At 54.8% G+C, this 24,760-nt stretch overlaps 8 protein-coding genes across 8 annotated transcripts; 4 read left to right on the plus strand and 4 right to left on the minus strand.

Annotated features, from left to right (window-relative positions):
• Positions 1 to 531: 531 nt before the first annotated feature.
• Positions 532 to 2,004, minus strand: BDZ99DRAFT_557175 (uncharacterized protein). The gene is made up of 2 exons (XM_033727194.1): positions 1,267 to 2,004; positions 532 to 1,164 (listed from the first exon to the last, which is right to left on the minus strand). Exons 1-2 carry the CDS (start codon positions 1,541 to 1,543, stop codon positions 629 to 631), a joined length of 813 nt encoding a protein of 270 aa, XP_033580424.1. The 5' UTR covers positions 1,544 to 2,004; the 3' UTR covers positions 532 to 628.
• Positions 2,005 to 2,093: 89 nt separating this feature from the next.
• On the plus strand, positions 2,094 to 4,492 carry BDZ99DRAFT_256641 (uncharacterized protein). The gene has a single exon (XM_033713745.1). It carries the CDS (start codon positions 2,192 to 2,194, stop codon positions 4,442 to 4,444), a length of 2,253 nt encoding a protein of 750 aa, XP_033580425.1. The 5' UTR covers positions 2,094 to 2,191; the 3' UTR covers positions 4,445 to 4,492.
• Positions 4,493 to 7,167: 2,675 nt separating this feature from the next.
• On the minus strand, positions 7,168 to 9,120 carry BDZ99DRAFT_517719 (uncharacterized protein; the record flags this gene model as incomplete). Its single annotated transcript, XM_033725205.1, has 2 exons — positions 7,168 to 9,064; positions 9,110 to 9,120. The coding sequence occupies 2 exons, from the start codon at positions 9,118 to 9,120 to the stop codon at positions 7,168 to 7,170; spliced, it is 1,908 nt and encodes a 635-aa protein (XP_033580426.1).
• Positions 9,121 to 10,275: 1,155 nt separating this feature from the next.
• On the plus strand, positions 10,276 to 10,752 carry BDZ99DRAFT_460702 (uncharacterized protein). Its single transcript, XM_033719443.1, has one exon. It carries the CDS (start codon positions 10,333 to 10,335, stop codon positions 10,636 to 10,638), a length of 306 nt encoding a protein of 101 aa, XP_033580427.1. The 5' UTR covers positions 10,276 to 10,332; the 3' UTR covers positions 10,639 to 10,752.
• A 304-nt stretch (positions 10,753 to 11,056) lies between these two features.
• Positions 11,057 to 13,001, plus strand: BDZ99DRAFT_460703 (uncharacterized protein). The gene is made up of 5 exons (XM_033719444.1): positions 11,057 to 11,495; positions 11,599 to 11,940; positions 12,004 to 12,118; positions 12,176 to 12,552; positions 12,608 to 13,001. Exons 1-5 carry the CDS (start codon positions 11,148 to 11,150, stop codon positions 12,773 to 12,775), a joined length of 1,350 nt encoding a protein of 449 aa, XP_033580428.1. The 5' UTR covers positions 11,057 to 11,147; the 3' UTR covers positions 12,776 to 13,001.
• Positions 13,002 to 13,686: 685 nt separating this feature from the next.
• BDZ99DRAFT_438645 (mitochondrial carrier) lies at positions 13,687 to 15,058 on the plus strand (the record flags this gene model as incomplete). Its single annotated transcript, XM_033717630.1, has 4 exons — positions 13,687 to 13,873; positions 13,930 to 14,119; positions 14,181 to 14,695; positions 14,819 to 15,058. Exons 1-4 carry the CDS (start codon positions 13,841 to 13,843, stop codon positions 15,056 to 15,058), a joined length of 978 nt encoding a protein of 325 aa, XP_033580429.1. The 5' UTR covers positions 13,687 to 13,840.
• Positions 15,059 to 19,928: 4,870 nt separating this feature from the next.
• On the minus strand, positions 19,929 to 21,983 carry BDZ99DRAFT_474115 (uncharacterized protein; the record flags this gene model as incomplete). Its single annotated transcript, XM_033721871.1, has 3 exons — positions 19,929 to 20,797; positions 20,884 to 21,301; positions 21,492 to 21,983. 3 exons carry the CDS (start codon positions 21,981 to 21,983, stop codon positions 19,929 to 19,931), a joined length of 1,779 nt encoding a protein of 592 aa, XP_033580430.1.
• Positions 21,984 to 22,299: 316 nt separating this feature from the next.
• BDZ99DRAFT_517723 (uncharacterized protein) lies at positions 22,300 to 22,776 on the minus strand (the record flags this gene model as incomplete). The annotated part of the gene is made up of 1 exon (XM_033725206.1): positions 22,300 to 22,776. The coding sequence occupies one exon, from the start codon at positions 22,774 to 22,776 to the stop codon at positions 22,300 to 22,302; it is 477 nt and encodes a 158-aa protein (XP_033580431.1).
• Positions 22,777 to 24,760: the final 1,984 nt, after the last annotated feature.

A 24,760-nucleotide genomic window follows, 5' to 3' on the forward strand; every position in this document is an offset into this window, starting at 1 on the left:
ACGGTGCACAGAGCATCGGACCCAAATCATAGAGAAACGTGGACGCCACGATGGACGTGCGGAGAAATTGTCCCGACGCAGGATGAAACCCGCCCGCCGTTATGGATACGCGGAGACGAGAACGAGAAGCACGTTGTGCGGCGGGCGATAAGAGAGGGAGGAAATGATGGCTCTTTCGGCACAGGCACAGCCTGGGAGGCCCTCGCGTCTGGGTCGGTTCCTCCAGGAGGGACCGCGTGCGTGGTTTGACATTGGTTTGAGGCCGAGCGGCGATGTCGCGAGCGAGCCCACGCGGGGGACGGGGTTGCGTCAGACGCCTCGAATGCAATCAGTTTCAGCGTGCCGGATAAGTGGACGCTCCTAGTCGCTTTTCTGGAAGGTCGGCGAGGGCGGCATAAGGATGTGGTGTTTAAATTTGACATCGGCCGCCGAATACCACGGAGACGGGTGGTTGCACGACTGGGGCCTCGGATCGACGGCTCTGCTCGTGACGGCATCGGCGGAGAAGGCAGAGCGAGCGCGTGGGTGTGACGGCGAGAGGACATTAAATGAGGATCTCACGATGCGCACGCTCTGTGTGGTTTGCTTTTGGGGGGAGGGTGGTCAGTGGGGACGAAGCGCTTCACATTCACACGCCAAGGGGCGACGTCCCTGGGTGGCGCGCGGCTCCATGAGGAGCGAGCGTGCCAGGTGCAACGGCCACGAATAGATGGCTGGTGGATGTGACAAGCTGGCGGCTGAGGCGATATTGCTTTGTGAAGCATCGCGAAGTCGTGGGCACGGCGTGCTGCAGCTGTGCCTTGCGGCGGCGGTGTGGTGTTGTCGCTGTCGGATGCCGCAGCCGGGCCGTGACGGGAGGGGTTCTCGGGGGGCGCTGTGAGTGGTGCATCGGCTGTTCCTGAGGCGTGAGGGCGACGGGACAGACGGCGGCGCGAGTGGTGGCCGTTTCACTGGCCCTGGATGCGTGCCGGAACGAGTCTAGCACGCGGGACCCCTGAATTAGCTCGTGAACGCCAGTGCCAGGCACGCCAGGCACACTTTCGCAGCGTGCCCCGAGAACGACGCCGTGCATGCTGCTGCCCAGCGGCCCAGGTGCCGTCGGGGTGCGGCGAGCGTCGAGGTCGAGAATAGCATTGCAGCAGTCGCCAAACAAGTGCTGCCTGGCTTCAATGGAGTCGAGCTGCCTTCTCAGCGGGAGCTCAACGCCACGGAGCGTCCGACGGCGATCGCGCAGGGCTCCAGGTCAAAACGAGGCCGCTCCCAAACAGCCCACGCCCGTTGCCTGCGAATCAGCGGCCGCATCAGAGGCCCTCGCCCGCGCCCGCGATCCTGCTGCAGCGAGTCGCGCGGCCTGAAGCACCCAAGCCGCCAGCCCAGCCCCCCGGTCCTCACCGCTTTCGGCATCCCTCCCCTCGCACGCCCAACCCTCGGACGACGTCCTCTCGAACGGGCCACGGCTGCACTCCTCGCCCACAAGTCCCCGTTCCTGTGTGCCAGAGCCTGCCTCACGCTGCCGCCCACGACAATCGCTGCCTGGCCTCATCGCGCGACGACGACAGCTCGTCACCTCTCGCCGCCAAACCGTGCCGCTCAGCCTCAAGCAGTCCTCCCCCGCCCTCTTTGACAGAGCCTGCGTCTGCGTCGCTCCCTACTGCGAGTGCTGTTTCAACCTCTGACACTCCCTTCTTTCTGCCACGAAACACGCTGTACCACCGTCTGCTGGAGCTGGCAGCCTGTCTGTTCATACGCCCAACACCACTCTCTTCGCACCTGGCCGAAGGCAAGTCCCTGCTGTGCCCACCGGCGAACCCCCTCTGACGCCAGACTGCGCGATAGATCACAATCCCTTCGCCGTTGACTGTTCTTGCGGCCTACCGCGCCATACCACGCCTACCCTGCATACACTCATCCCGCGCAATTGGAGGATATTCGAGGGAGCATACGCGCAATCGGCACCGTCTGCCGTTGAAAGAGCTTGGAGCCCGCCGTCGTAACTGGAAGGCCGAGCCACCTCATCCGGAAGGAGCCTCGAATTGCACCCCACCACCACTGCAATCGCTATGAAGTCGCAGCTGGCATGCTAAGCGTCTGTCCTTTACTTCATGTCGAGTCCCATACACTGTAACCACCTGGACTCGTCTCTTGCCGTCTTTTATTCGTCCTCCACCCGCCTGGAGCTGCGTCTTGTATCATGAGCAACCCGAAACCGCTCGTTGAGCTGAGCGGCCACTGCTCCATCATCAACAACCACACTCTCTACGTCTACTCGCCCGCTGCTTTTCAGTCGATCGACTTGGCTGAAGGGGCAGAATGGAAGCCGCTGCCAATGGGTGTGTCGGTGACTGGCGGCCAATGTGTCAAGGTTATACCAACTGGCGGTGACGCCAGCCAAGCGGGCCTCTACATTGTAGGAGGAGCCGTGAATGAGACTGCCAGCAGTTGGAATTACCCCGGGATCCAGCGCTACTCTTTCGCCGACGCGACGTGGGAATGGGTCAACCCCGTCGTCCCCGTCACCCAAAACCGACAGAACCACGCCGCAACCTACCTCAATGCCTCGTCTTCAATTCTCGTCTACTCTGGCTCGCAAACAACCGGAGACACTGGCCCTTCATCACAAACCTTTCTCATTTCCACACTACCGCCTTATGGAGTACAGGCCTATAGTTCGACCGCGCCGCCTGCGGTCATGCCTATGCTTCTGCCATGGGACGATAGCCATGCCGTTATGATTGGAGGAGACACCCAGAACAAGGCTGTATGGACCTTCAGCCCTGCCGATGGCTGGCAAAACCTAGGTGCGACCTTGGAGAAACCCATCGAAAACCAATCGCAAATTCAATGCACCGTCGTATCTGGCGATGATGGAAGCAAAGTACTGGAGACCTACGACATGGGTGCATCGCCAAACGTGGTCACTCGCACCGCTCTGCTTGCTGCGGGAGGTGCAGTAGCACCCCCTGGTTTGATCGTCGGTCCACCAGCCAAGAAGCAGACGCGAGATCTCACCGTGGCTAAGTGGCCATCATACAACGCCACATTTGCCCCAACAACAGCACGAACCGGCTTCTCCATTGCGCAAGACACAGACGGATATGCCGTCATTAGTGGCGGCGACCCGAAAGACCCTCTTTGCATCTTCGACCAGAAGGCAAACTCTTGGGTGAACACCACGGAGCTGTTCGCTGGGAACCAAATCACTATCCAATCCGAACCAACATCAACCTCCGCCTCATCGACGCCTTCTGCCACATCTGCATCTGCCACATCGTCATCAGCGGCAGCCTCGTCGTCGGCAGCAGCAGCCGTACCGGCGTCAACAGGCAATCAGCATAATCGCATGCTTACTGTACTCGGCGCCACGCTGGGTGCTATATTTGGCATCGCTGCGGTAGTAATAATACTGTTACTGCTGTTGAGGTGGAAGAAGGAACGGAGGAAGCGAGCTGGTGGAGATGGATACGTCGAGAAAGATCGTCTAAGCTTTGCGGATCGTGGTGCCGAGTTCATGAGCGAAGCTGGTGGGTCTGTTGGGCACAACTATTCAGCCTCACGAAACATGTCGCAAGACTCACTTGCCATCATTAGTGGCCGAGCCGGGAAGAATCACCAGAGAGGGATTGGGAGTGACGCCAGCACGGCAGGCTTGGTCATGAAGAAGAGCCCTCTGGGTTACGCTGAGCCAGTGGAGATGGCTAAGATTGACCAGAGGACAGCGCACATCTCTGAGAAGCCAAAACAACCCCAACCGGCCCCGGCACCCGAGTCTGCTCCCTATGGACGTAGCCGTAGCTCAGGATGGAGTAAATACTTCGCCAACAACGAAGCTACCAACCTGGCTCAAATGCAATCAGGACGATCGACGTATACATCTGATAGGACGAGCGGCGAAAGCCACTCACAGTACACAGACTCTCGGATGTACAGCCAACCTTCACAAGGGGTGCCGCCGCTTGACTTGAACTTCGCCAAGTTTGAGGGTCAACGGCTAAGTCGCGTAGCCACTGGAAGCCCTACATTGGGACACTCACGAGAGAACCTTCCTGGCCAACCCATGCAAGCGGAATTGGCTCGTGCAAATTCGACAGGCAGTACAGTTTCAAGCCTAGGACATGATAGCAGCAATCCTTTCAGCGACAATCGAGGAGCAACGGAAAGCTGGACGCCTGTCTCATCAGGCAACGCGTGGAACCAGAGGCCAGTCAGCAGTAACTACACGAGTAGCCTTCGAGACGGCACCACTTCTTACTATAACGATGGCGCGAGCTCCTATTATCCAAAGAGCGAAGCACCTTCAGCGTTCTATCCTGCACGAGCAGCTGAAGGACGAGACAGCACAGTGACTGTGTTCCCAAGGGGTGTACCTGAAAATGGCGGCTCTGTAAGGAAGAACGGGACTCACCAAGATATGTCATGGTTGAACCTAGGAGCCAACGGGACTTGAAATACGAATCGCTCGGTCACGGATATATCATTATCTTCTGTTCCTCTTCCTCATTGCACCATGTGCTCGGCGGCTTGACTAGGGCAGTGGCTTCTTTTACATACAAACGGCCAACAGGGGATTTCGGATTTCCTTACCAAAAAGCGACTGATACGGTTCCCACGATGGCTTATCTTTCGGGCTTTTGTTTGTCTTCTTCGCCTCTATTTTACTGCTTGCATGCATCATCACTAGCGCCGGGCGTTTTCCTTTCAGCTCTCGTTTCATCGTCTTCTAGCTCCCTCGCTGGCTGGCGATTGCCTTCTTGCCTGCTTTCTGTGTTTCTCTTTTTGCTAGCTTGCTACCCGTACACTCGTCAGAGCGTACAGCGCTTTGCGCCTGTCTCTACAGATACCCGACTGCGCCCTCTAATACGGGCGTTTTGTCAACCTAAACCCAAACCCACTCCATCGTACCTTGTAGCAATATCCTCCACCGACAACGCGGCCCCAGGGCCCTCGCTTGAGCATCTCCTGCTTAGTTTCTTTTCTTGGTCCAAACTTGTATCTCTTTTTCTTTCTTGTCCCGATTGCTGATCGCTGTTCGATCCGAGGCTTCTTTTCTTTGCCTTCTTTTCTTCTGGTTAGGTATCGGGTTTCTCTTTGTACAGGGCTGGGTCTCTCGGAGAATCATGTTTCAGTGGTGTATTTGAGGGGGCGAAGGCGAAGAAGTGGGGTGCATGAATGCGCTTAAGGTGTATGCTAAGAGTAAGAGAAGAAGGAGGAAATGTGGAAGCCTGCAGGCTTTCCGAAGGCCTGGTTTGAATCGACAATGCGCCCCAAGTGGGGATCGCGCTTAAAGCTTAATGAGATGCTCTGTACAAATACTCTTTCTACCTCTGCTTGTGAAAAGCTTGAAGTTGAGTGCGGTGGATTCAGTAGTCCAGGCTAGATCACAATCAAGCATCGTTATACGTGCTTCCTGTACATCCTCAATGCCTATACGACTTGCTCAGACACCTCATAATACTACATCTCACCGTCGGAATTCAATGACAAGAAACATTGCCACGTGCTCAACCTATTGACCGCCATCTCGCAATCCCCCTCACAACCCCCCAGAATGAGGTACAGATGTACACCACCAACACGCCCCCTGAATCTTCCCCGCATCCACCCCTCCACTCCTCCATGGGCCTACTCTGCGTGGCTTTTCGATCCACAGCCGCCTCCACTCCACCACTCCATCGCAAGCTTCTCGGTTGATATTTGATCCCTCCCTCTCCCACACCCATGTGCTAGGCTCTACTTCGCTTTTTGATCCCCACACGCGCCAACCCACATGCGACGTGAAGACGTCACGTGCTCATCTCCTCTCCGAACCCTCCCTCCCATGCTTCCGTGTCTGAGACTCGGGCGCGGGAGAGGTTTAGTTATATACTCTTAGATGAGTCAGCTTGCATGTGCATCACGTGATACAGAGGGCCGATTTGAGGCATAATTACCAAAAATGCAACGAATCTTCCCCGAATTGGATCAAAGCTCTTCAAAATCAGTTCGCGAAGTAATACACGAAATGACAGGTTGATTCGTGTCGAGGTTGACTTGGGGTCGACTCACATGTTTAGCCTAAGTGTTGTGTTTTGGTGGCTCAACTTGACTGCTTAGATAATGGACGAGCTTAATTACCACCCCCCTTTTCTCTCCGTATCACCCCCCTTTTCTCTTGCTATAACCCCCCCAAGATTTAGCTTAGCTCCAGCCTGTAACAACTTTGTCTCACCAATTAGAAGCAGAACCACCAAGCTTTAATACGGAATCTACGTTAACCCGCGTGACCTCACCACCTACTATACCCATCTAGCCCTGTGCCACTAGGACTGCCACGCATTTATAGAGGAGAGCATAAGGTCTACTATCTTTCTAGAACGGGCCTCTATCTACTCCTAAGAAGGAGGTAGTTTATAGTTAAGGGCCCGGCATAAAAGCAAGCTATTTAGGCTAAATGCTTAGCTATCTAGGCACGTTCTGTTTTAAATATAATGGCAGGTAGCAGGCTGGTATATGGCTATTAATTCACTCTCGTGGTGTTGCAGATTTAAAGCTTTGAATTTGTAGGACAAAGTTGTTGCGGGCCGGAGCTAAGCTAAATCTAGGGGGGGTTATAGCAAGAGAAAAGGGGGGTGGTAATTAAGCTCGTCCTAGATAATGCGTCCAAGAGAGCGATGGGTCGGGATGGTTAGGTATTTGATAGTTTGGCTGTTCGAGGATTCTTTGTCCTGAGTTCTGGGTGGGGCGTATCTACTTGCATTCCTCACAACCCTCACCTCCCAAGCCCTGACAATAACACTATCACATCTTCTCAAACAACACTCAGATGTTGCCATATATCTATTCATAATCCTCGTGAAATTCGTCACAAAGCCTATCCAGTGTATGCCACCCGCCCCTTTCCCAAAAACCCAAAACCGTCCAATCCCATCCATCATCCATGCACTGTTCATAAAAAAAAGCTCCATTCATTCATTCGTCCATTCATTCTCTGCATAACCGAAAAGATGTCCATAACCATCCGTCCACAAGAAAGAAAGGAGAAAAAAGAAAATAGTCATCTCTCGGGTATACAGTACCCAGGTATCAATCACCACCCTTCTTTCTCTTCTGAAGCCTTCATTCCGTTCACCTTCCAATACCTCAAAAGCCTGAAACCCCTGAAAGAAACCGTCATCCTACTACTCTATCACTCTAATATCTCGCGCCAGGCGGCGCGCCAATAGGGGGCGGGGGAACGCTCCCATACGGATTCGCATCCGCATAAGTCGTCGGATACGCTTGTTGCCTCGGAGCTGTCGGATACGCAGGATACGCATTAGCATACTGTCCATTAGGAATCGCGACAGGGCCGCCACCACCACCACCACCACCACCACCGAGCGCATTCTGGCGAGCCTCCTTCTCCATCTTCTCCCGCTGCTTCCTCCTCTTGCGGCGCTTGTCCTCGAGCTCTTTGACCGTGTGCCGCTGCTCGTTCATCTCCTTCCACTCGGAGAAGGCTGACTTGATACCGAGTGCTGCAATGCCCACGGCCGCCGCGTCCTGGAGCATGTTCTTGCTCTTGCGCTTGCGCGCCTCCTCGGGCGTGATCTCGCCCTCGCTCACCAGCTTGCGCCGCTTCTCGGAGGCCACCATAGACGAATAGACGCCGTGCGCCGCGTGGATTGTGGCGACGGTCGCGAAGCCCGCTGTCAGGAGTTCCTTACCTCGCATTTTCTTGCGCTTGCGCTCCATGTCGGTCGTCGACTCAGAGTCTTCGCTGCTATTTCCACCCTTGACTTTCTTAGCGACTGCACGGCTTTGGCTACCGCTATTGCGGGACGCACCGTCGTAGGATTCCATGTCGCGGCTGCGTCCGCCGTTGTGGTTGCGTCCACGCGACGGCACGTAGCTGTCCTCGCTGGAGACGCTGCGGGAGCGGTTCCGGTCCTTGGCAGAGCGGGATTTGGAGCGCACACGATCGTAAAGGGCCTTGCCGGCAGCGAGGACGGCTCCCGCGCCGGCGACGTCGCGGAGAGTGTGGCTTTTGTCTTCGCCGTCGCGGCCGCGAGATTGGGAACGTCCGCGGCCAAAGAGAGACCTGGATCGAGCACGGAGGCCACCGCCTGTGGATCGTGACCGCGAGCGTGATCGGGATGCATCACGTCCTCGGCCTCGAGATTGCGAGCGGGAGCCGTTGGCAAGACGATTGGCAACGAGACCACCGAGGGCGGCTTCAGCAACGTGACGCTTTCCCTTGTGACTTGGGTCTTTATCTACGAGACTGTCGATACCAGCGGCACCAAGCGCGGCAGTAGCAACGCGCTGGCCCTTCTGCCCAGTCCAGGGACCAGGTTCTTTGCGGCTGCGGAAGGCTTCGATGGCACCAGCAACGACGGCTGCTTTTGCGGCTTGCTCCCACTTGGCGGAGCTTTTGTGGCCTTTCCCGCCCCGGCTGCGGCTGCGCTCGGTAGACTCGTCGCTGTATCGTCGACTGCGGCGGTCGTATCGGTCGCTGTCGTCGTCCCAGCCTCCATGACGGGACCGAGAGCGGCTTCGAGACTTCTTGCCGGTCACAGCGGCGATGACGCCGCCGAGGCCAAGACCCTCCGCCGTATCTTTGATGTTATCGACAACTGATTTGCGGCGCTCGCGACGAGGCTTGTCGTAGTCGTCAGAGTAGTAGCCATCGCGATCGTAGGAGCTGCGGCGTCTGCCACCGCCCCGGCTGGAGGGTGGATAGCCGTAGTCGGATCGGTCGTCGTAGCTGCGGCGGCCGGCGGATCGGGCGCGCGGGGCATAGTCGGTCTCGCGGTATCTGCTCTGGCGGTACTCTCCGCCCGGCGGTGGGAAGTCGCGGGGGATGTCCTCGATGCTGTCCTCGCGGGGACGGTAGACGAGGTCGCGGACTGGGGCGCCTTTGCCGCCGCGCTCGATGTAGGTCGTCTCTGAGGCGTATTCGGGCTCTCGGTCGCGGGTGCGGCGCGACCCGCCGCGGCGCGGGCGGTCGTCGTAGCTGTACTCAGACATCGCTGCGTGCCAGCCGGATGGCGGGGTGTAGAGGGGTATCGGGTGGTGAGGGTGCAGCGGATATGTGGAATCGTGTGGTCTTGAATTTCGCGGCGATTAGCATCAGGGCACGCTCGGGGGCAACTCGGAAGACATGGGGGCAGTACCGTTTGCTTTCCCGGTGGTGGAGTGACTTCGCGCAGAGACGAAGGTGGGTGGGTCAAGGAGAAATGATGGGTGTCGAAGGACGGGATGAGGGGGAGGGGGGTTGCAGGAGGAAGGGCTGATGAGGACAGCAGGCTTTATGATGACTGGGCAGCAGGCCGACTCTCCGGTGAGGTGGGAAGAGGGTTCCAAGCGGCGCTGAGGCTGGCAGTCGGGAAGGAGGGGCGGTGGTGGGTTGGTGGATGATGCCGGAAAGGCAGCGGGCCTGTGGGCCCAGCCTGCTGCTGCGTCGTTCTTGCAGCCCCTCAGAGGGTGATGTCATGCACCACCGTCCAGAAGCAAGCATGCGCAGACTCCCGCCACCGCTGCGGCCCAATGCCAGCGCGAGCAATACTCCGCTCGTCTGCTCAGCCGAGCGCGGGCTGCCGGTGAGGTGTCGAGCGGCAGATGACTTGAGGGGGCGCAAACCAGAGGGGGCGCAACCCAGAGGAGGCGCAGTTGTCGCCATGCCACTGCTATTGGCGGCGAGAGAGGCCTTGCTCAATCCCTTCACCGTCCTGCCGTCTTGACACTGCTCATGCTCCAGAACGCATCCTGTCGGGCTGAAGACACAGCGTTGGCCACCTGGCCACCTGGCCACTCCTCGATTCCAACACGATCCGCCCAGCGCTCGACGACCAGCAGCCAAACTGCAGCCTGCCTCCCTAGCGACCCCGGCCTGGCTGCGGCCACCTCAGCGCCTGCAGGTTCCTAAACGGATGACGAAGCCGGTCACCGAATGTCACGTGCCCTCACCGGCCGAACTTACCGGTCTTCACGCCTCACGATAGTTGAGAATGAGGGTTGCAGAGTGCACTTGTGAAATCCACTTCTGGAGATGTTGTTCAAATCGGAGCTTAGGGGGCAGGCTGAGTTGACGTGCGACGTTCGATTAAGACTCAACATCCGACGTTTGTTCCAAGGTTACCCACATGGGATCTCTGGGTCGCCCTCTATCAGATCTTGGAAAAGTATGGAGCAGAGGGTCCATCTTGCCCACTATCTGCTTCAGGAAAGTCTGGGCAGCAAAAGTGTCGAACACAGTGCCAACTTCTGGGCGCCCAGAGACTAGCAAATATCTTGGAAGTGCAGAAGAATCACGGAAAGCGTAGAGTCTATAGATAAGAGCGCCATACGTAGCCTTGAACTCTACAACCGAAGGGAATGACACTGAGATGCAAAGGTCGTGAGCGCGAAAGTCGACCTCTACTCATACAGGTTCTTAGAAAAAATTTAAAAGCATATGGCATCTGCTGTATTAAGTTCATCCTCTTTGCCAGCGCACTGAGCAGCACTCTAGCGCATGCCTTCGTCCCACTAACTAAGGACCCGAATCTAGTATGGAATTACGGGATCGTATCCCTACTGGCTTTCTTTGGGGTGGGGTTTTGGTTTACTTATCGCAAGCTAGATGCTAAGGAGGGTGCCCTCAATGAGCTTCTGAAAGCAATTTCGAGATGGGAGTGGTAGAGAGGGATAAGGAACGGCGTGCCCAGAAATGAGAGCTCAGCGTGTATACAGAGGGGATGGATATGGTGACGAGCGTAATGATTATTTAATTTGTAATGAAGCCTTCGATTGGAGCATTTGGGGAGCATACTTTAGTGACACGCTTTGCCTGACTTACGGAATAGTCGATTCCTATTTGCGAGGTCGTGGCCACAGTTTTAACGTTTGGGAGCACTCTGCGACTAGACCAGCTTGATAAATATTTGAGTGATTCCTATTCGAGTGGTTCCTAATCAAGTAGTTCCTAATCTGTGAAGATACTCCAAAGTTTCTTATCGCATTCCAGTCAAGTTCACGTCACGTGATGCGCTTCTTCACGTGACGCCGTCGGCCCAAGCTCAAGCTCAAGCTCAAGCCCTTCCGGTCCAGTAACGCGAGCGTCCCCTTCCAGGTCCACACACCCAGCCCCTATTTCAGTTTGAGGCTTCAAATACCTCCTTGACTGTCAACTGACCACTCTTGTCTCGAATATGCCTCGCGCAAAGAGACGATCAGCAGAATCGGACGGCAATGCGGCCCCGGCCAGCGCGTCGACAGCTCCGAGCAGAGCGAAGCGGTCAAAGGATGCGACGCAGAAGAACAATACGAGCGGCAATGCCTCTATCGCCTTGGAGGCTCCTAAGAAAGCTGGTGCGAATCTGTCGAAAGTCTCGGAGAAGGTGAAGGATGACACCAGCGCGGATGCTCAGCCTCTCACGGCTACTGCTAGCAACGTGAACGCTGCGGAGAAGGAAAAGGAGAAAGACAATGTTTCTGGGTCTGCTACCGAGGGCAAGAAGCAGACTCCAAGGGAGAAGCATGAGGCTGAGAACGCTGCTGTGAGACAAACCCTTTCCATCTTATGCATAGCAGTCTAGATGGCTATGATGAGATCAATCATGTTTATAGAGGGCTCATAGAAAGCTAACGTACAACCGCCAGCAAGAAAAAGCGATCCTCGCGAAAATGGCATCCCCCGAGGGTCTTGAATACCGCTGCATGTCTCGTCCTTGGAAAGACCGAAAAGCCGAATGGCGCGACGACGAAGATATGGATGAAGAGCCAGATGAGGAAGACATGGAGCAGTGCATTGAGGAAAACAAGAAGTACTCAGAGGCTACACCAGAGGAGGTGCCGGAATGGCCGTGGGTTGTTACCAAGATGGGCAACTATCTGGTTAATGAGTACACCGACCAGGCCCAACGTAGGGACCAGGATAACTTTGACATGTACGTCTATAACGACTTCACTGGATATGGGCTTCAGGAAGTTGTGGAGAATCAGGTCGGTGTCCTCGATATCTGAAACAATTTGTTGGGGTGAGATGGATCCACTAATAGCTGGTAGCTCGTTGCGTTCCACGAAGAGTATACGAAGAAGGACTCCGATCCCCATCGCGTGTTTGTGCATATGGAGGCCATGGCAATTTGGCTGTTCATCAATGAGCTTGCGCCTTGGGTCGGTAAGTGATCTCGAACGTGTTTGTTAAGGATTGCGATTGCTAATTGACTTATTTCAGGTCTCGATGACGGCGACCGTCTCTGTGCGACTGTAGACGCCATCGGACGAGCACTCCTCACTGCCCTCAATGCTCTTGAACGTGCTGATCTCCTGAAGCCCGACTCGAAAGTCAAAAACCTACCTATGGTGCTGTCCATGTTCCTTTCTCTTGCAAGTGATCTAGATGGCACTGGGGCTATGGAGCGGGACATGCTCGGTGCCGACAAAGACCAGACATGGCCCCACGCTGTAGTGGCTTACGCGCGAGCACACGATATTGATCTCAAAGGCAAGGGCATATACGGTAGTGCAGAAACAGTTGACAAGTTCGACGACATGGGTATGGAAGATTTCAAGAAAAAGGCGGGCCCCGATAGGTGGGGCTTCAAAACGGCGGTATGTTTGCCCTATCATTCTGCAAGATCCTCGTCACTGATATCTGCCATGACAGTTCAAGGCCTTCACAGCGCACTGGGCCGCGCCTTCCGGTCCGAAGAAGAAGACGCTTGGAGGGGAATTCTTTGATATCATCAAGAAATCGTCAGCGTACCGTAAGAAGCATGCATTTGATGGTAAAGACCCTCTGGATAAGATGGACCCCGATCGCCTCGTTCATTAGGCGGACGTCTTTCCGGACTTTGAAATCCACTGCTACAACCGAGATTGTTGGTTTTCAAGTAGGTCTCTTTATTGGAATTGTTGAATACAGCAGAGGTACAGAGAAACTTGGTAAGGCACCTTGTCCTAGGAGCTTGGAATTAACTTCACCTACAATGCTTGGATAGTTAGTGGACCGTTCACTTCTGGAGTCTTTTAAGTTTCTCAATACTTATAAAATAGTAGGGTAACTAATCTACTTACCTACCTTACTCAATCAATGTCTGTAAATCTCATCACCCTCGCGCACAACGTGTACCATTGCTCAAATGCAGTAAGACCAGGACGCATTTAATGACCGGCTGCCTCCGGCCTGCCGACATCTGCGCCATGCACACTATGTCTATCGACCTAACTCTCCTTGCTTTGAGTTCGGGATTGCGTTTCTCGAAGTCTCGAGGCCAGTTCTTGCCTGGAGGCTTAATTGGGCTATCCATCGTAGACCGCTGGCGGGCGAGGCTGAAGGCTAGCGAAGGTATATACTTAGAGCCAGTTCGGTTACCTCATACGCTACAGTATAATTAGCATGCGAAGGGATATCTAGAGGCAGGCCTTGCGCTAGTACCTGGCTGGCTCGGTCCATATTAACGATTGTGGTGATAGGAGAGGCACGAATGGGGGGCACGAATGGGGGGCACTAAGGTGAGGTACATCCCCAGTGCTCCTCACTCAGGCAGCTCTTGGTGCATGGCCAAAAGTGTAGAGTCCAGAGATCAGAGCGCTATTTGTGTTGCTGTGTATGTAGATGCAGCACAATGGGTCACGTGAAGGTCACGTTGAAATCACATATCGTCTCAAAACTGAAGCAAACGTTGCGAAATTTGCTAACAGTATTAGAGCAACTTGGCATGCGTCAAAAAAGCTATTTCAAATGCATCAGCTCAACATTAATAGTTTGGCTTTGAAAATGCAAGGTGCGGTGGTGTAGAAACCTGGGCGACATGACGTCTGCCATCGCTTTCCCATGAATCATCCTCAATCACGCTCAACACCATGAAAACCTCACAACCGCCTTCTCCTCGCCTCTATGTCGGGAAATACCAACTCCGACATCCTTCTTGTAAGCGATTGGCCCCCTAGTATACCCAAAACACAAGCTTACATCTCCACACCCAGGCCGGCGCATTCGCAGCATTCACAATTGACCTCCTCGTCTACCCCCTCGACACTCTCAAAACACGAATTCAGTCCCCAAACTACGCCCGCATATACACCAATGCCGCGACCAGCGCCGTCAACAAGCCCGCGCTCTTCCGCGGGCTATACCAAGGTGTGGGTAGTGTCATAATAGCCACTTTGCCCTCCTGTATGCCCACTCTCATTGACTCCCATCCATCTATATATATATCTGTCCTAACTTCTCCCAGCAGGAGCATTCTTCACAACCTACGAACGCACCAAAGCCCTCCTAACCCACCTCAACCCCACCACGGCCTCCTCCCCCCACGGCCTCATCCCGACCCCCCTCGTCCATGCCGCCGCCTCCTCAGCCGCTGAACTCGTCTCCTGCGCCATCCTCACCCCCGCCGAAGTCATAAAGCAAAACGCGCAGATGGTCGACTCGACCGCCAAGACCAGCACCAACCCGACCCTCCAAACCCTCGCCAAGTTCCGCTCGAACCCGCTCGCTTTATGGAGGGGTTACACTGCGCTCGCGGGGCGCAATCTGCCGTTTACGGCGCTGCAGTTCCCGCTGTTTGAGCGGTTGAAGCAGGGGATTCGGGATCGGCGGGAGCGGAGGGGCAAGTTGAGGGGAGGGCTGGTCGAGAGTGGGCTTATCACGGCGGTAAGCGCGGGCACGGCGGGCGCAGTGTCGGCGGTTGTCACAACGCCGGTAGATGTGGTCAAGACACGGATTATGCTCGCAGCCACGGGGGATGCTGTCAGCGAGGTCGAAGCGGCAAAGGGCGGTGGTGATGCCACAGCGAAGGGAAAGGGTATGGGGAAAGAAGGGTTGGTGGGTGCGGTGGGGAAGGGTGTGCAGAGCTCGGAGGAGACGGTCAAGTCGGCGGCTCAAGCGCTGAATCCGCTGGTGCGGCCGGAGGAGAAGGGACGGAAGAGCGCGTTGGCTATTGGGCGAGAGATTATGAGGGAGAAGGGGTGGAGGGGCTTGTGGAGGGGTGGTGCGCTGAGAGGTGTGTGGACGATGATCGGGAGCGGATTGTATCTCGGCGTCTACGAGAGCGGCCGGATATATCTGGCCGAGAGGGGAGGAGAGAGCATCAACGAGGAAGACTTGTTTTAGACGGCACATTGTTCACAACTCGGAGAGTTGCTTCCCGATCTAACCGTCCGGATACCCTGAATTCAATGTAATATAATGTAACACCTGACTCTCACGCCACTTGTTTTCGCCGTGCGATTGTGATTCTTATGAGTGAGAAACTTAGAGAGATTTTGGTACATTGAGTATGCATAGGTGACAGGTAGTGCAGCTCCGGCATATTGACTTGTTGACGTAGCGGGAGATGAGGTGGAACGAAGTGGTCGAGATATGGGTGCGTGCAAAGTGTGATATGATTTCATACTTAGGACATAGTGCTTGAGCGTTCTCTAATGATATATTTAGGAAATGGAAATGGATGAAGTCAAATCTTAAAGTCTCTCAACTGCTTTTTCTCCTAACTTGATTTAGAGAGCTATCCATTCATATACCAAAATCGACTTCAATTCGCGCCGACAGGCTCCCGGTAGCACATCCCAGTGCATTGTGATTTACCTCATTCCTTGCTTTCAATTCAGGGTGTCGAGCAATAACATGTCAAAAGCAACTTCAATTCGCGTCGACTGGCTCCCGGTAGCATATCTCAGTGCGCTGTGATTTGCCTCCTTCCTCGCTCTCAATTCAGGCCGTCGAGCAATAACATGCCAAAATTGACTCCAAATTGCGCGGACTGGCTCCCATTACTACATCTCAGTGCACTATAACTTACCTCTTTCCATCAGCCCAATTTAGGGTGCGATGGCTTTTACAGTGCCTTGCCATAGATATATGTACACTTTAAATTTGTGAAGTTGTTCGAGGTAAACCCCCCTCAGGTTTAGGCGGTCCTTCTCTTCCAGCTTAGCGTGTTTTTCCGCCCTTATATAATCAGTCTTTGAACCTCCTCTATACCCTACTTCTTGTTGAATTGCAGGCCGTAGCATCTAAACTAAGGTGGAAGACGTGCTAATATACACAAATGTGCCCAGGTTTGCTACCAGATTGCTTGTCGTAGCTGATTGTCATTATCCAACACTTCTTACTTTACTTTCTCATCTCATGCATTCCTACTAGATCCCTCCCCTTTCAAATTCCCACTTAATAAAGGCTTGCATTCGGCTGCATGCTATAGTTCACGCTCTACCTCTTTACTACTTTACCGCCTTATCCAGAGCCATTTTATCCCATCTTTTAATTATCTTACTATTATTAATAACCTTAGCGCCTACTCGCCTGCTTACCTTTTATCCCCTTTAACTTAACGTGTTCTACATGCATGTGGTGGTTACAAGCGAGTGGTGGCGCTTAATTTTTGGTGCGATTTGGACGTTTTGACACCCCAGCAACCTCAACAACTATAAAAGATTTGAATCTATAACTTAGAATAAAGATATGCATAGCTGTTTCAATATTATAAGACAAATTTTTAGGGTCTCTTGATGGCCACATTTAGTTATAGTAGAGTTTTGGCCCCCTAGCATTGGGTAAGATCTACGATATAATAGAATTACAGAGACACATCACTCCAAACTATTGCCTAGCCATTGAAATGAGCTAAATACTATATGCATTCATATAATCTTATTTAATACTTTTATGGTTGTTGAGATTGCTGGGGTGTCAAAACGTCCAAATCGCACCAAAAATTAAGCGCCACCACTCGCTTGTAACCACCACATGCATGTAGAACACGTTAGTATCCCGTTTATATAGTGTAAGCACCGAACACCAACATCGTGATCCGACCCGTATTGTTGTACGGGGGTTCGGTTCCGTCTTATTCGAACCGTACGGTCCGCTTGAGAATGAGGATCACGTTCTCTACGAGTGCAGCGCTGCGGCGTGGCTAGAGGACGTCCTTGAAGACGTCGTCCTTGACGCCGCTCGAGAGGCAGAGTTTTCACGGAAGTCTTGGCAACACTTTCGAAAATCTACGTTGCTCAAACAGAGGATTAAGGTCAAAACCATCCGACATTCTACTACCTGGGCAGGCCATTCCACCCCCGGGCCATGCCAGCGCCTGTAATTGCTGGTAGGAGCGATAGGACCGATCTATTAGAACAACAGGACACCTCTGTACCGCCGCGGTCGCGCTTACGCCTCTGGACGAAACGACACCTGGACAACAATACTACTACTGGACGAAACGACACCCGGACGACGCCATTACTGGAGCCAGGATTTAGGAGCCGATAGGCGTAAGAGCAAGGATTAGACAGTTTGGTTAGTGGACGGCAAGGGATAATAGCTGCGCGGCGTCGAGTTATTATAGGTAACGACCTCCGTCTGCAAAACACGGTCGGCCTGTTGTCGCGAGAGCGTCACAGGCAACGCGAAGGGGATGCCCAGATCCACTCTGGTAGCATCCGTGGGGCGTGGTGTATAATGGCAGCGACAGTTAGCTCCGGGCCTCTACGGACGCCTGGTGGACTCGTGATGGACGGCAGTCTGTGGAGGGTGTGCAGGGTATGCGCGCATACTTCCTATTTTGTTCCTCTCGGGCACGGTTGTACAAGCTTCGGCCTGTACAGCACCTCTACACGCTAAGGATGTAATGGAGAGTATGCGTGCATTCTTCCTATTCTCTTGTGTGGGAAGTGTGCGGCGCATCCTTCTGCAGCCTTCCCATTTTGCAGGCTATTACATAGGGAGGAGGATTAACACCTCGCTAGTGACACTGTCTATACAGCCCGAAAGGACGGATGCGCGTGTCGGTCTACTATTGTACATAAGCAACAACTTGTGATGTAGGCTTAAGGAGCAAATCAGGATTGTATGCAGGTCGTTGTAGGAAGGGCGGCCTGGGGTAGGGCCCTGGCAGGAGGGCATGTTGAATCTATCTTGTATATAGCAGACAGATATAAATACAACTGGTACCAACAATCTGGACACCGTACGACCCTGGAACCTAGGCCCTACGGACACCGGATTGATCCTGGAGAATGCATTAAGATGGCTTACTCCGTGGTGATGCTTACAGAGCTGCCACGCGTCCCCCACAGCCGCGTAGAAACAAAAAGGAACGCAAGGCGTTATACACTGTAGAAAACAAGGTTTTTACCCGACCGCTTAGAGCGAACGGTTTCCCCTTGTAAATAAAACCTAGATAGCACTGCCGCATGGACCCTAACGGGAGCTAAATCGACCTAATAGAACCTAATAATAATAATAATAATAATAATAATAAGGGACCAGTACGAATATCAGACCATTACGAGAAATGCATAATTCGTACCATTACTGAGAGTCTACCAGTACGAAAAGGGAAGAGGAGCCTAAAGGGGCTCCTCACTATCGCTCCTCCTTAAGCCCTTGACCTCCTGCGTGTAGCATCATCGTGATATTAATATACTAATAGAGGTTAAGTAGAAAGGATATATTATATGCTTAATAAACAGGAAAGGGCGACTACTTATATAGAGGTGGAAGGTCTTTACTAAGTATTATAGGAAGAGGGCAAGGGAAGTGTAAAAGGGAAGGGCACGGCAGGGCCTTGCAACGGTAATTGAGGATAATAGTGTATTGTGAGATAAGACGAATCCTTAAGGAAACCCGGAGGGGGCTCCATAGAGGATCAGTATGTGCGACCGTCATGCTATCACGTGAGGGACACTAGGCCCGAACGGGATTCGCATGCTAACCGCATGCTACTCGCACGACTATCTACTATATAGGTGCTCTAGCACCTGACAGGAAGATATTAAGGAAAGCGTCCGTGGCCATTTTTTGGGCCATGGGCATTTGCGTCTATTTTAGGATCTTCAAAACTAAATTTATATCTTAAATGGCATCTGCGGCAGCAGGATTGAACCATGCTACTAGATGGAGCCTTTAGCACGCTTATGCGAGGCCGGGGCTGTGCTCTTAGCATGGCGGGAAAAGGCCCCCATAAAACGGCGTCACAAACGTCCATTTTCAGAGGGCTATTTACCAGAAACCTACGTTTATTTGTAATGACCCTGCTTGCGCTGCAAGGGGTAAGCTGCATGTTTACTAGTTGCCCAAAATGCTAAACTTCTTTCCCAGTTAGAAAGCTTAAAGTACCATGAAGCTCCTCACGCAGCGGTAAACGAGTGTATGGATATCTATGACGAGGCATTGCATCTATAACTCGACTGGCATACACACTGCACTCAGTAAGAAAGGCTCAACCACACCGAACGAAGGACAAGTACATCCCAATACCATATCATATTAATCTTTTCCATTTTTTGCCTCCTACTTCCCACTCCTGGAACCCGTCTAGCCAGACGATGTCAGATCCCATAACACCCCCAGTGATGGTGTTGACTACACACACTTACACACATTAAGAGTAGCTCCTAGTAGGTAGATAGGCCCAGAGACAGCCAAGCCAGCTGAATTACCAAATAACCCCCCTGCCGAGATCGCTGAATCGGAAAAAGGATACAATTACAAATGAACCCCTCCCTAGGTCTGATATCGCAGTCGTTCCAACAACGCCTCCGAACTTGCGATGACGCGATGCACTGGTGGTTCTCCACATGCCAGCTCGAACAAAGAGTGGTGACATTAACGAGAGTGACAGAAATTCTAAACCAAACGATTCATCGCCTAGTATGAAAAGCGCGCACCGTCTGTATTTTGATGTTGGGAAATGGTGTATTGCAACAGAGAAAAGAGTATACCGAGAGAACCTTTTTGGAATTGGGCGTGGAACCAATGAAGACAGGGAGGGGTTACATATTTGGTGAGCCGCCGGGGTATTTATGAACACCGTTGTCGTAGATCGTAGCCAGGTGGAGTGATACACGAGACAATAGCTCGATTATCTGTCACGAAACGGGATCTCCGTGTCGGATGTGTCGTTGAAGTTCGTAAAAGAATGGTGTGTCGCTTTGTCTGAGCATGGGATGAGAATCCAATTTTGACCAAAACAGTGCAGCTGACTCTACCGGCTGACTCTCCAAGATGTCAAGGCCATTTCGCAGATTCGAGTGATGACCTGTTGGGTGCTAGCTTTGGACTCATCGGTGATGAAGCCCCTTGCGATGTTTAATTTGTTCACGTCGTCGTTCGGATCATTGCTCCTCGGGGGTGGCAAATTGTGGGGAAATCCAGGAACACGGTTTCCGGCGACCCGTGCGATGGCAATAGAGTAGATGACATCTCGTGCCTCAATTTGCTGCAAAATGTCTCTCATAGCGGAGAGCGACCGTTCGACCGTGTCAGGATGAGTTGACTCGTTATCCACATTGACCACGAAATCGCCGAGGTGCGCCCAGAAGTCAACCTGTGCCTTCTTTGCTTGGTCGATGTTCGCGGGGTAGGATATCCTAAGAAGTGGATTTGATTCTAGCCTGTTGTTAGTCAAAAGCGCCTCCAGGACGTCGAGTCGTCCGCGAGCTTCTCGAACAGGCAGGTCATCCTCCTCTTTGATAGAGGTGGATCCATTGATTCCATTTGTGGACGGTAGTGATTGTCTGCAGACGCAGAGGAAGCGCCAAACCAGACGGATTTCCTGGCTGGTAATCTGGTTGGCCAAGTCGAGACGCTGGCTGTCGTAGCTACGACATGTCATCACAAAGAAAAGGGCTTCCTCGTGCAAGTCCTTGTCATTCATGATCCTGTGAAGGCCGTTGTTGTTGGTGATGAACCAGTCTGTCTCTAGGATGTGGCACAAGCCGTTGACGTAATCCTTGGTATAGACTTCGGTGAGCTCACTGTCTTCTGCCTCCGTGATTGGACCTGTTCGCGGAGGCACTTCGGGAGGCGCATGTCCATTGGTGGAGAAGGTGTCACTGATCTTTATTCGCTTTGCTGAAGAACCGAAGTTAGTCAGTCGCTGCTCGGATCATTAATGGCGAAAAGCACAAGACAACGCAGTGCTCGGAAAGGTTACTCACCCTTGACGGGATGCACATCTGAAGCAATGGAGGAGTATGGACTGGCGCTTCCTACAGCGGGCCTGAAACTAGGTGGCACGGAGCCATTGTACGGTGGTGGCCCACCTTGCAGGGCCGGATCTGTGGCAGCGAGAGCTGGGTCGATAGCTGAGTTGAACTGATCGTACGGCGGATGTCCACCCGAGGTTGGAGGCGGCGCGTACCCTGCCGTGACAGCGGGAGCGTAACCTTGTGGCACATGAGCGTAGCTACCCGATGGTGGGGGTGCGGAGGCTGGTATTGAGGGCTGCAGTTGAGCAGCGCTGGGTGCAGGCTGGATTTGGGCGGGCCCGGGCTGTTGCTTGAAGATGGGGTCGTAGCCCAAGCAATCGCGCTTGCTCTTCTGGCAATTGCGACACGTGGGGTGCGCTTCGTCGCACTGTGAAGAATTAGCGAACAGTCGCGGCAACAGGTGCGGTTGGATTTGAGCTGGTGAGGGTTTGGTTCGCTTCTTTGGTGGCTCGGTTACGACGACGGCTGGTCGTTCAAAGTCGCGACTTCAACCCGCACCCTGGATCCTGTCGCAACACCGCGCCATTGGAACAACGCGTAAATGGATTGCGGCTCACCTTTATTCTCCGCTTCCGACACGTCAGACATCCCGTTTTTGTCCGTCGTTTGATCTCCTTCTTGTGTCTCCCGCCCGACATCATCCTCTGCTCGCCCTGGTGCGGTGGCAGCTGGTATCGCATCGCCAACTGGTGCGGCGACGACGTGACGTTCATCTGCTGGCCCGGCGGCGGCAGCGACTGATTCGGATTGGGATAGTACGCGCTCATGGGCTGCACTGGCGGTGGGAGCGGCGAGCCCATGGGTTGCTGTCCAGGCTGGTGCTGCGGCGGAGGCTGTCCGTGGCCGTCCTGGAGACGGATGGGCGGTAGATTCAACGAGGGCAGCGACATGCTGGAGCCGGTGGGCGACGCGCGGTAGGGCTCCTGGGACTGCTGGCCCTGGGGCGGCGGATAGGTGTAGGTGGGCTGCATGGAGGGCGACGGGTATGAATGTGGCGATGGGTAGGACTGCGACTGCTGTCTGGCCTGCGAGGGATTCTGCTCGGCCATGCTCGCCAGGTCAAGCTGCGACGGGAGGGCAGGGCGCAACAGAGGTCTGTGGTTTGTGGTAATCGTGTGACATGCGCGGCTGGCGGTGAATGGGCCGCTATGGTGCCACCCGGCAGTGGGAGTCGATGCCCTGCTGGCGCGTGGAGAAGATGGGACGAACTGCTGGCGATGGACAACGGGCGCAGGCGAGTCTAGGGATCGAAGCGAAAAGCTTGACGAGAAGGGGGAGACAGCGGGAAGGCAGGCCGAGACGCAGATGGCGTACCTATCGGGCGGACCGGGGCCGGGCGAGGTCGAATCCAGGGGGGTGCGCTTATTAGGGGACCTCGGTTTGAGGCACGGCGAAGAGTGAAACTACCTGGAGAACAGACGCGATCAGCAAATGCACGCCTCTGGCACCCGGCAACGCGCGCTGCAGGCTGGTGAGGCCCGAGGGGCTTGATGCTGGATGGCGACTTGATGGCGACGGGGACGGGAGACGGCCGGGCGCGAAGCGGGCGGCATGGTGCGTCTGGAATGCGAGCAATATGCGCTGAAAAGAAGGGTGCTGTGGGCCGCCTGATTGGCCTGCCGCCAACCTAACGTCAAGACGGCAGGTCAGTGCAGGCTGCGTGTAAAACTGCCTGCGGGATGACAGCCCGCGGCGCCCTCCAGGACTGGCCAGGGCTGCCCCGATGGCAGCAGCAGGGCCGCCATGTGCGCGGACGAGCGGAGCAGCAGCGACAGCAGCGACAGCAGCGACAGCAGCGACAGCATCGACAGCATCGACAGCAGCGCGACGGCGGCCAGACATGAGGGCGCGGTGGGGGAGAGGAGTGGAGAGTTGAGGGGATGCATTGGAGGGTGCATCGGGGACGTACCTGACGTTGGAGCTGCTGCTCGCTTGATGGAAGCGAAGATTTAGAGGAATCCTTGCTTTGCGCCGTAGCGAAAGGTTGGCTGGCGACTATCGCTGGCGCGCGCGGTGGAGAAGCGCGGACTGGAGCGCGTCGAGGGCGAGTGCTGCAGCGATGCCGGGCGACGACAGCCCTGGGAGCGGGCGCGGCGATGGATGGGATGGAAAAGATGTGGAGAGACTGCCAACGGAAAGGAATAAGAAAAGGCCTGAAGAAGGAGCGCTAGGCCACATCGGGACGGGGCCTGGCGCGCACTCTCGACGAACGGCGAGGCTGTCTGTCACCCTCCACCCTCCACCCCCGAGACGACACCCGCCATCTCGTTCTCCACGCAGGCCGGGCATGTCCAGCGTCTCTTCCGCCAGTCGGCCATGCGAACACAGCCTCTGCGCGCCCGGCCGCTGCCCGTCATGTCCATGCGGGGCTGCCCGTGCCGTGCTCCCAGCTGCTTCCGTGTCCCGAATCCTCGCAGACGACACCCTCGTCGCTGGTCTCACCGCGCCAGATGCCGTCCACAGGCCCGCAATCTCAGCCTGCGTGTGCTGGGTGGTGCTGGGTGTGCGGTGGAGACGGCCACGGCCCAGCAGAGCGCCCAGCCTCAATGTAGCATGTTCCCACGAACGAGGCATACTGGATCTGCTCGCCAGGCGCATGGACACGCGTCAAGGGTGTCATCCTGCACCTCTCTCACTCATCCATCGCCGTTGCGCTCCATCCCGTGGGCAAGCGGCCGGTAGCCCGCCCGCTGTGGAATGTCGCGGCCGTGGCCCCATGCCGCTCTCAGCCTTGGGCATATTAGCCACCACGGCTGAACCTGGCATCCGGCGCTCTCCTCGTCCCTCGGGGCAGCACGCGTTTCAGGGTGCTGGGTGGGCGATGGCAAGAAGACAGCTCCGACACAGCAGCAAGCACGCGAGACGAGGCACCAGGCGCACGAGAAGGTTCCGCGACTGCGTGCTGGTGTGCTCCCAAGCCTGGCGCCAAAGCCTCAGTTAGATTGCCGTGCGCCAGCCACCAGATTTGACCGTTGAGCGGCAGATATACTGACTGGCTACACGTGAACTCGGCTCCCTCACCTTCTCGCTTTCTCCACCAACAAAAGAGCCGTGGTCCTCGGTAGCGTTGAGACAATCAAGTGAAGTGAGCGGCAAGATTACGCCCGTTTGCCTGGAACGGGATAGCATCGACGATGGCAAGCCGATGCGAGTTTGCAACAGGACTTCTCACGACTCTCCATGTTCATCTCCAGCTCCATCCTGGGACTCGGCGCGCTTCAGCACCACCACGCCCAATACAGCTGCCGATCATGGCCCAAGCAGGCCAGCCATCCCAACCACCTCCCATGCTTCTCGATAGAAGCGAGACAAGGGCTCTGGCGTGGCTGGCAGGGTAAAGGCAATTCGCGGGCCGGCCATCCTCCACCTCTGCACAACATAATATTGCTGATGTGCTGACAGCGGAAGCCTACAGTGATATTCCGTGCCGCGATTTAGCCGCTTTTTCAGTGTGCCGCTTTCTGCTTCCAGTTCCAACTACAACTCCCGGCTAGGCAGGTCTTGATATCGGGTCTCAACACGATATGAAGCCGCCCGGGACGAGTACACACTAAGCAGGCAGAAGCACCCACCGACGCAGCCGCCGATCGAGGCGACGGCAGTGGATATGCGAGACGCAGGCTAAGTGCCTTGGGATATGTAGACGCTGTGTGCTACACGGGTTTAGAGCTGCCGGAGCTGTCACTGTCAAAACACACGGACGGGTAGAGGCAGCACTACGAGATTGACAACTGACAGCTGGCCCACATGAAACCAGGCCAGTGACACTGATCACTCGCAGTACCCTTGTAGTACAGGTCACAACTGTAGCAAACGGCAGAAGTCG

This window comes from Mytilinidion resinicola (assembly GCF_010093595.1).
Source record: "Mytilinidion resinicola strain CBS 304.34 unplaced genomic scaffold BDZ99scaffold_5, whole genome shotgun sequence".
NCBI classification, from domain to species: domain Eukaryota; kingdom Fungi; phylum Ascomycota; class Dothideomycetes; order Mytilinidiales; family Mytilinidiaceae; genus Mytilinidion; species Mytilinidion resinicola.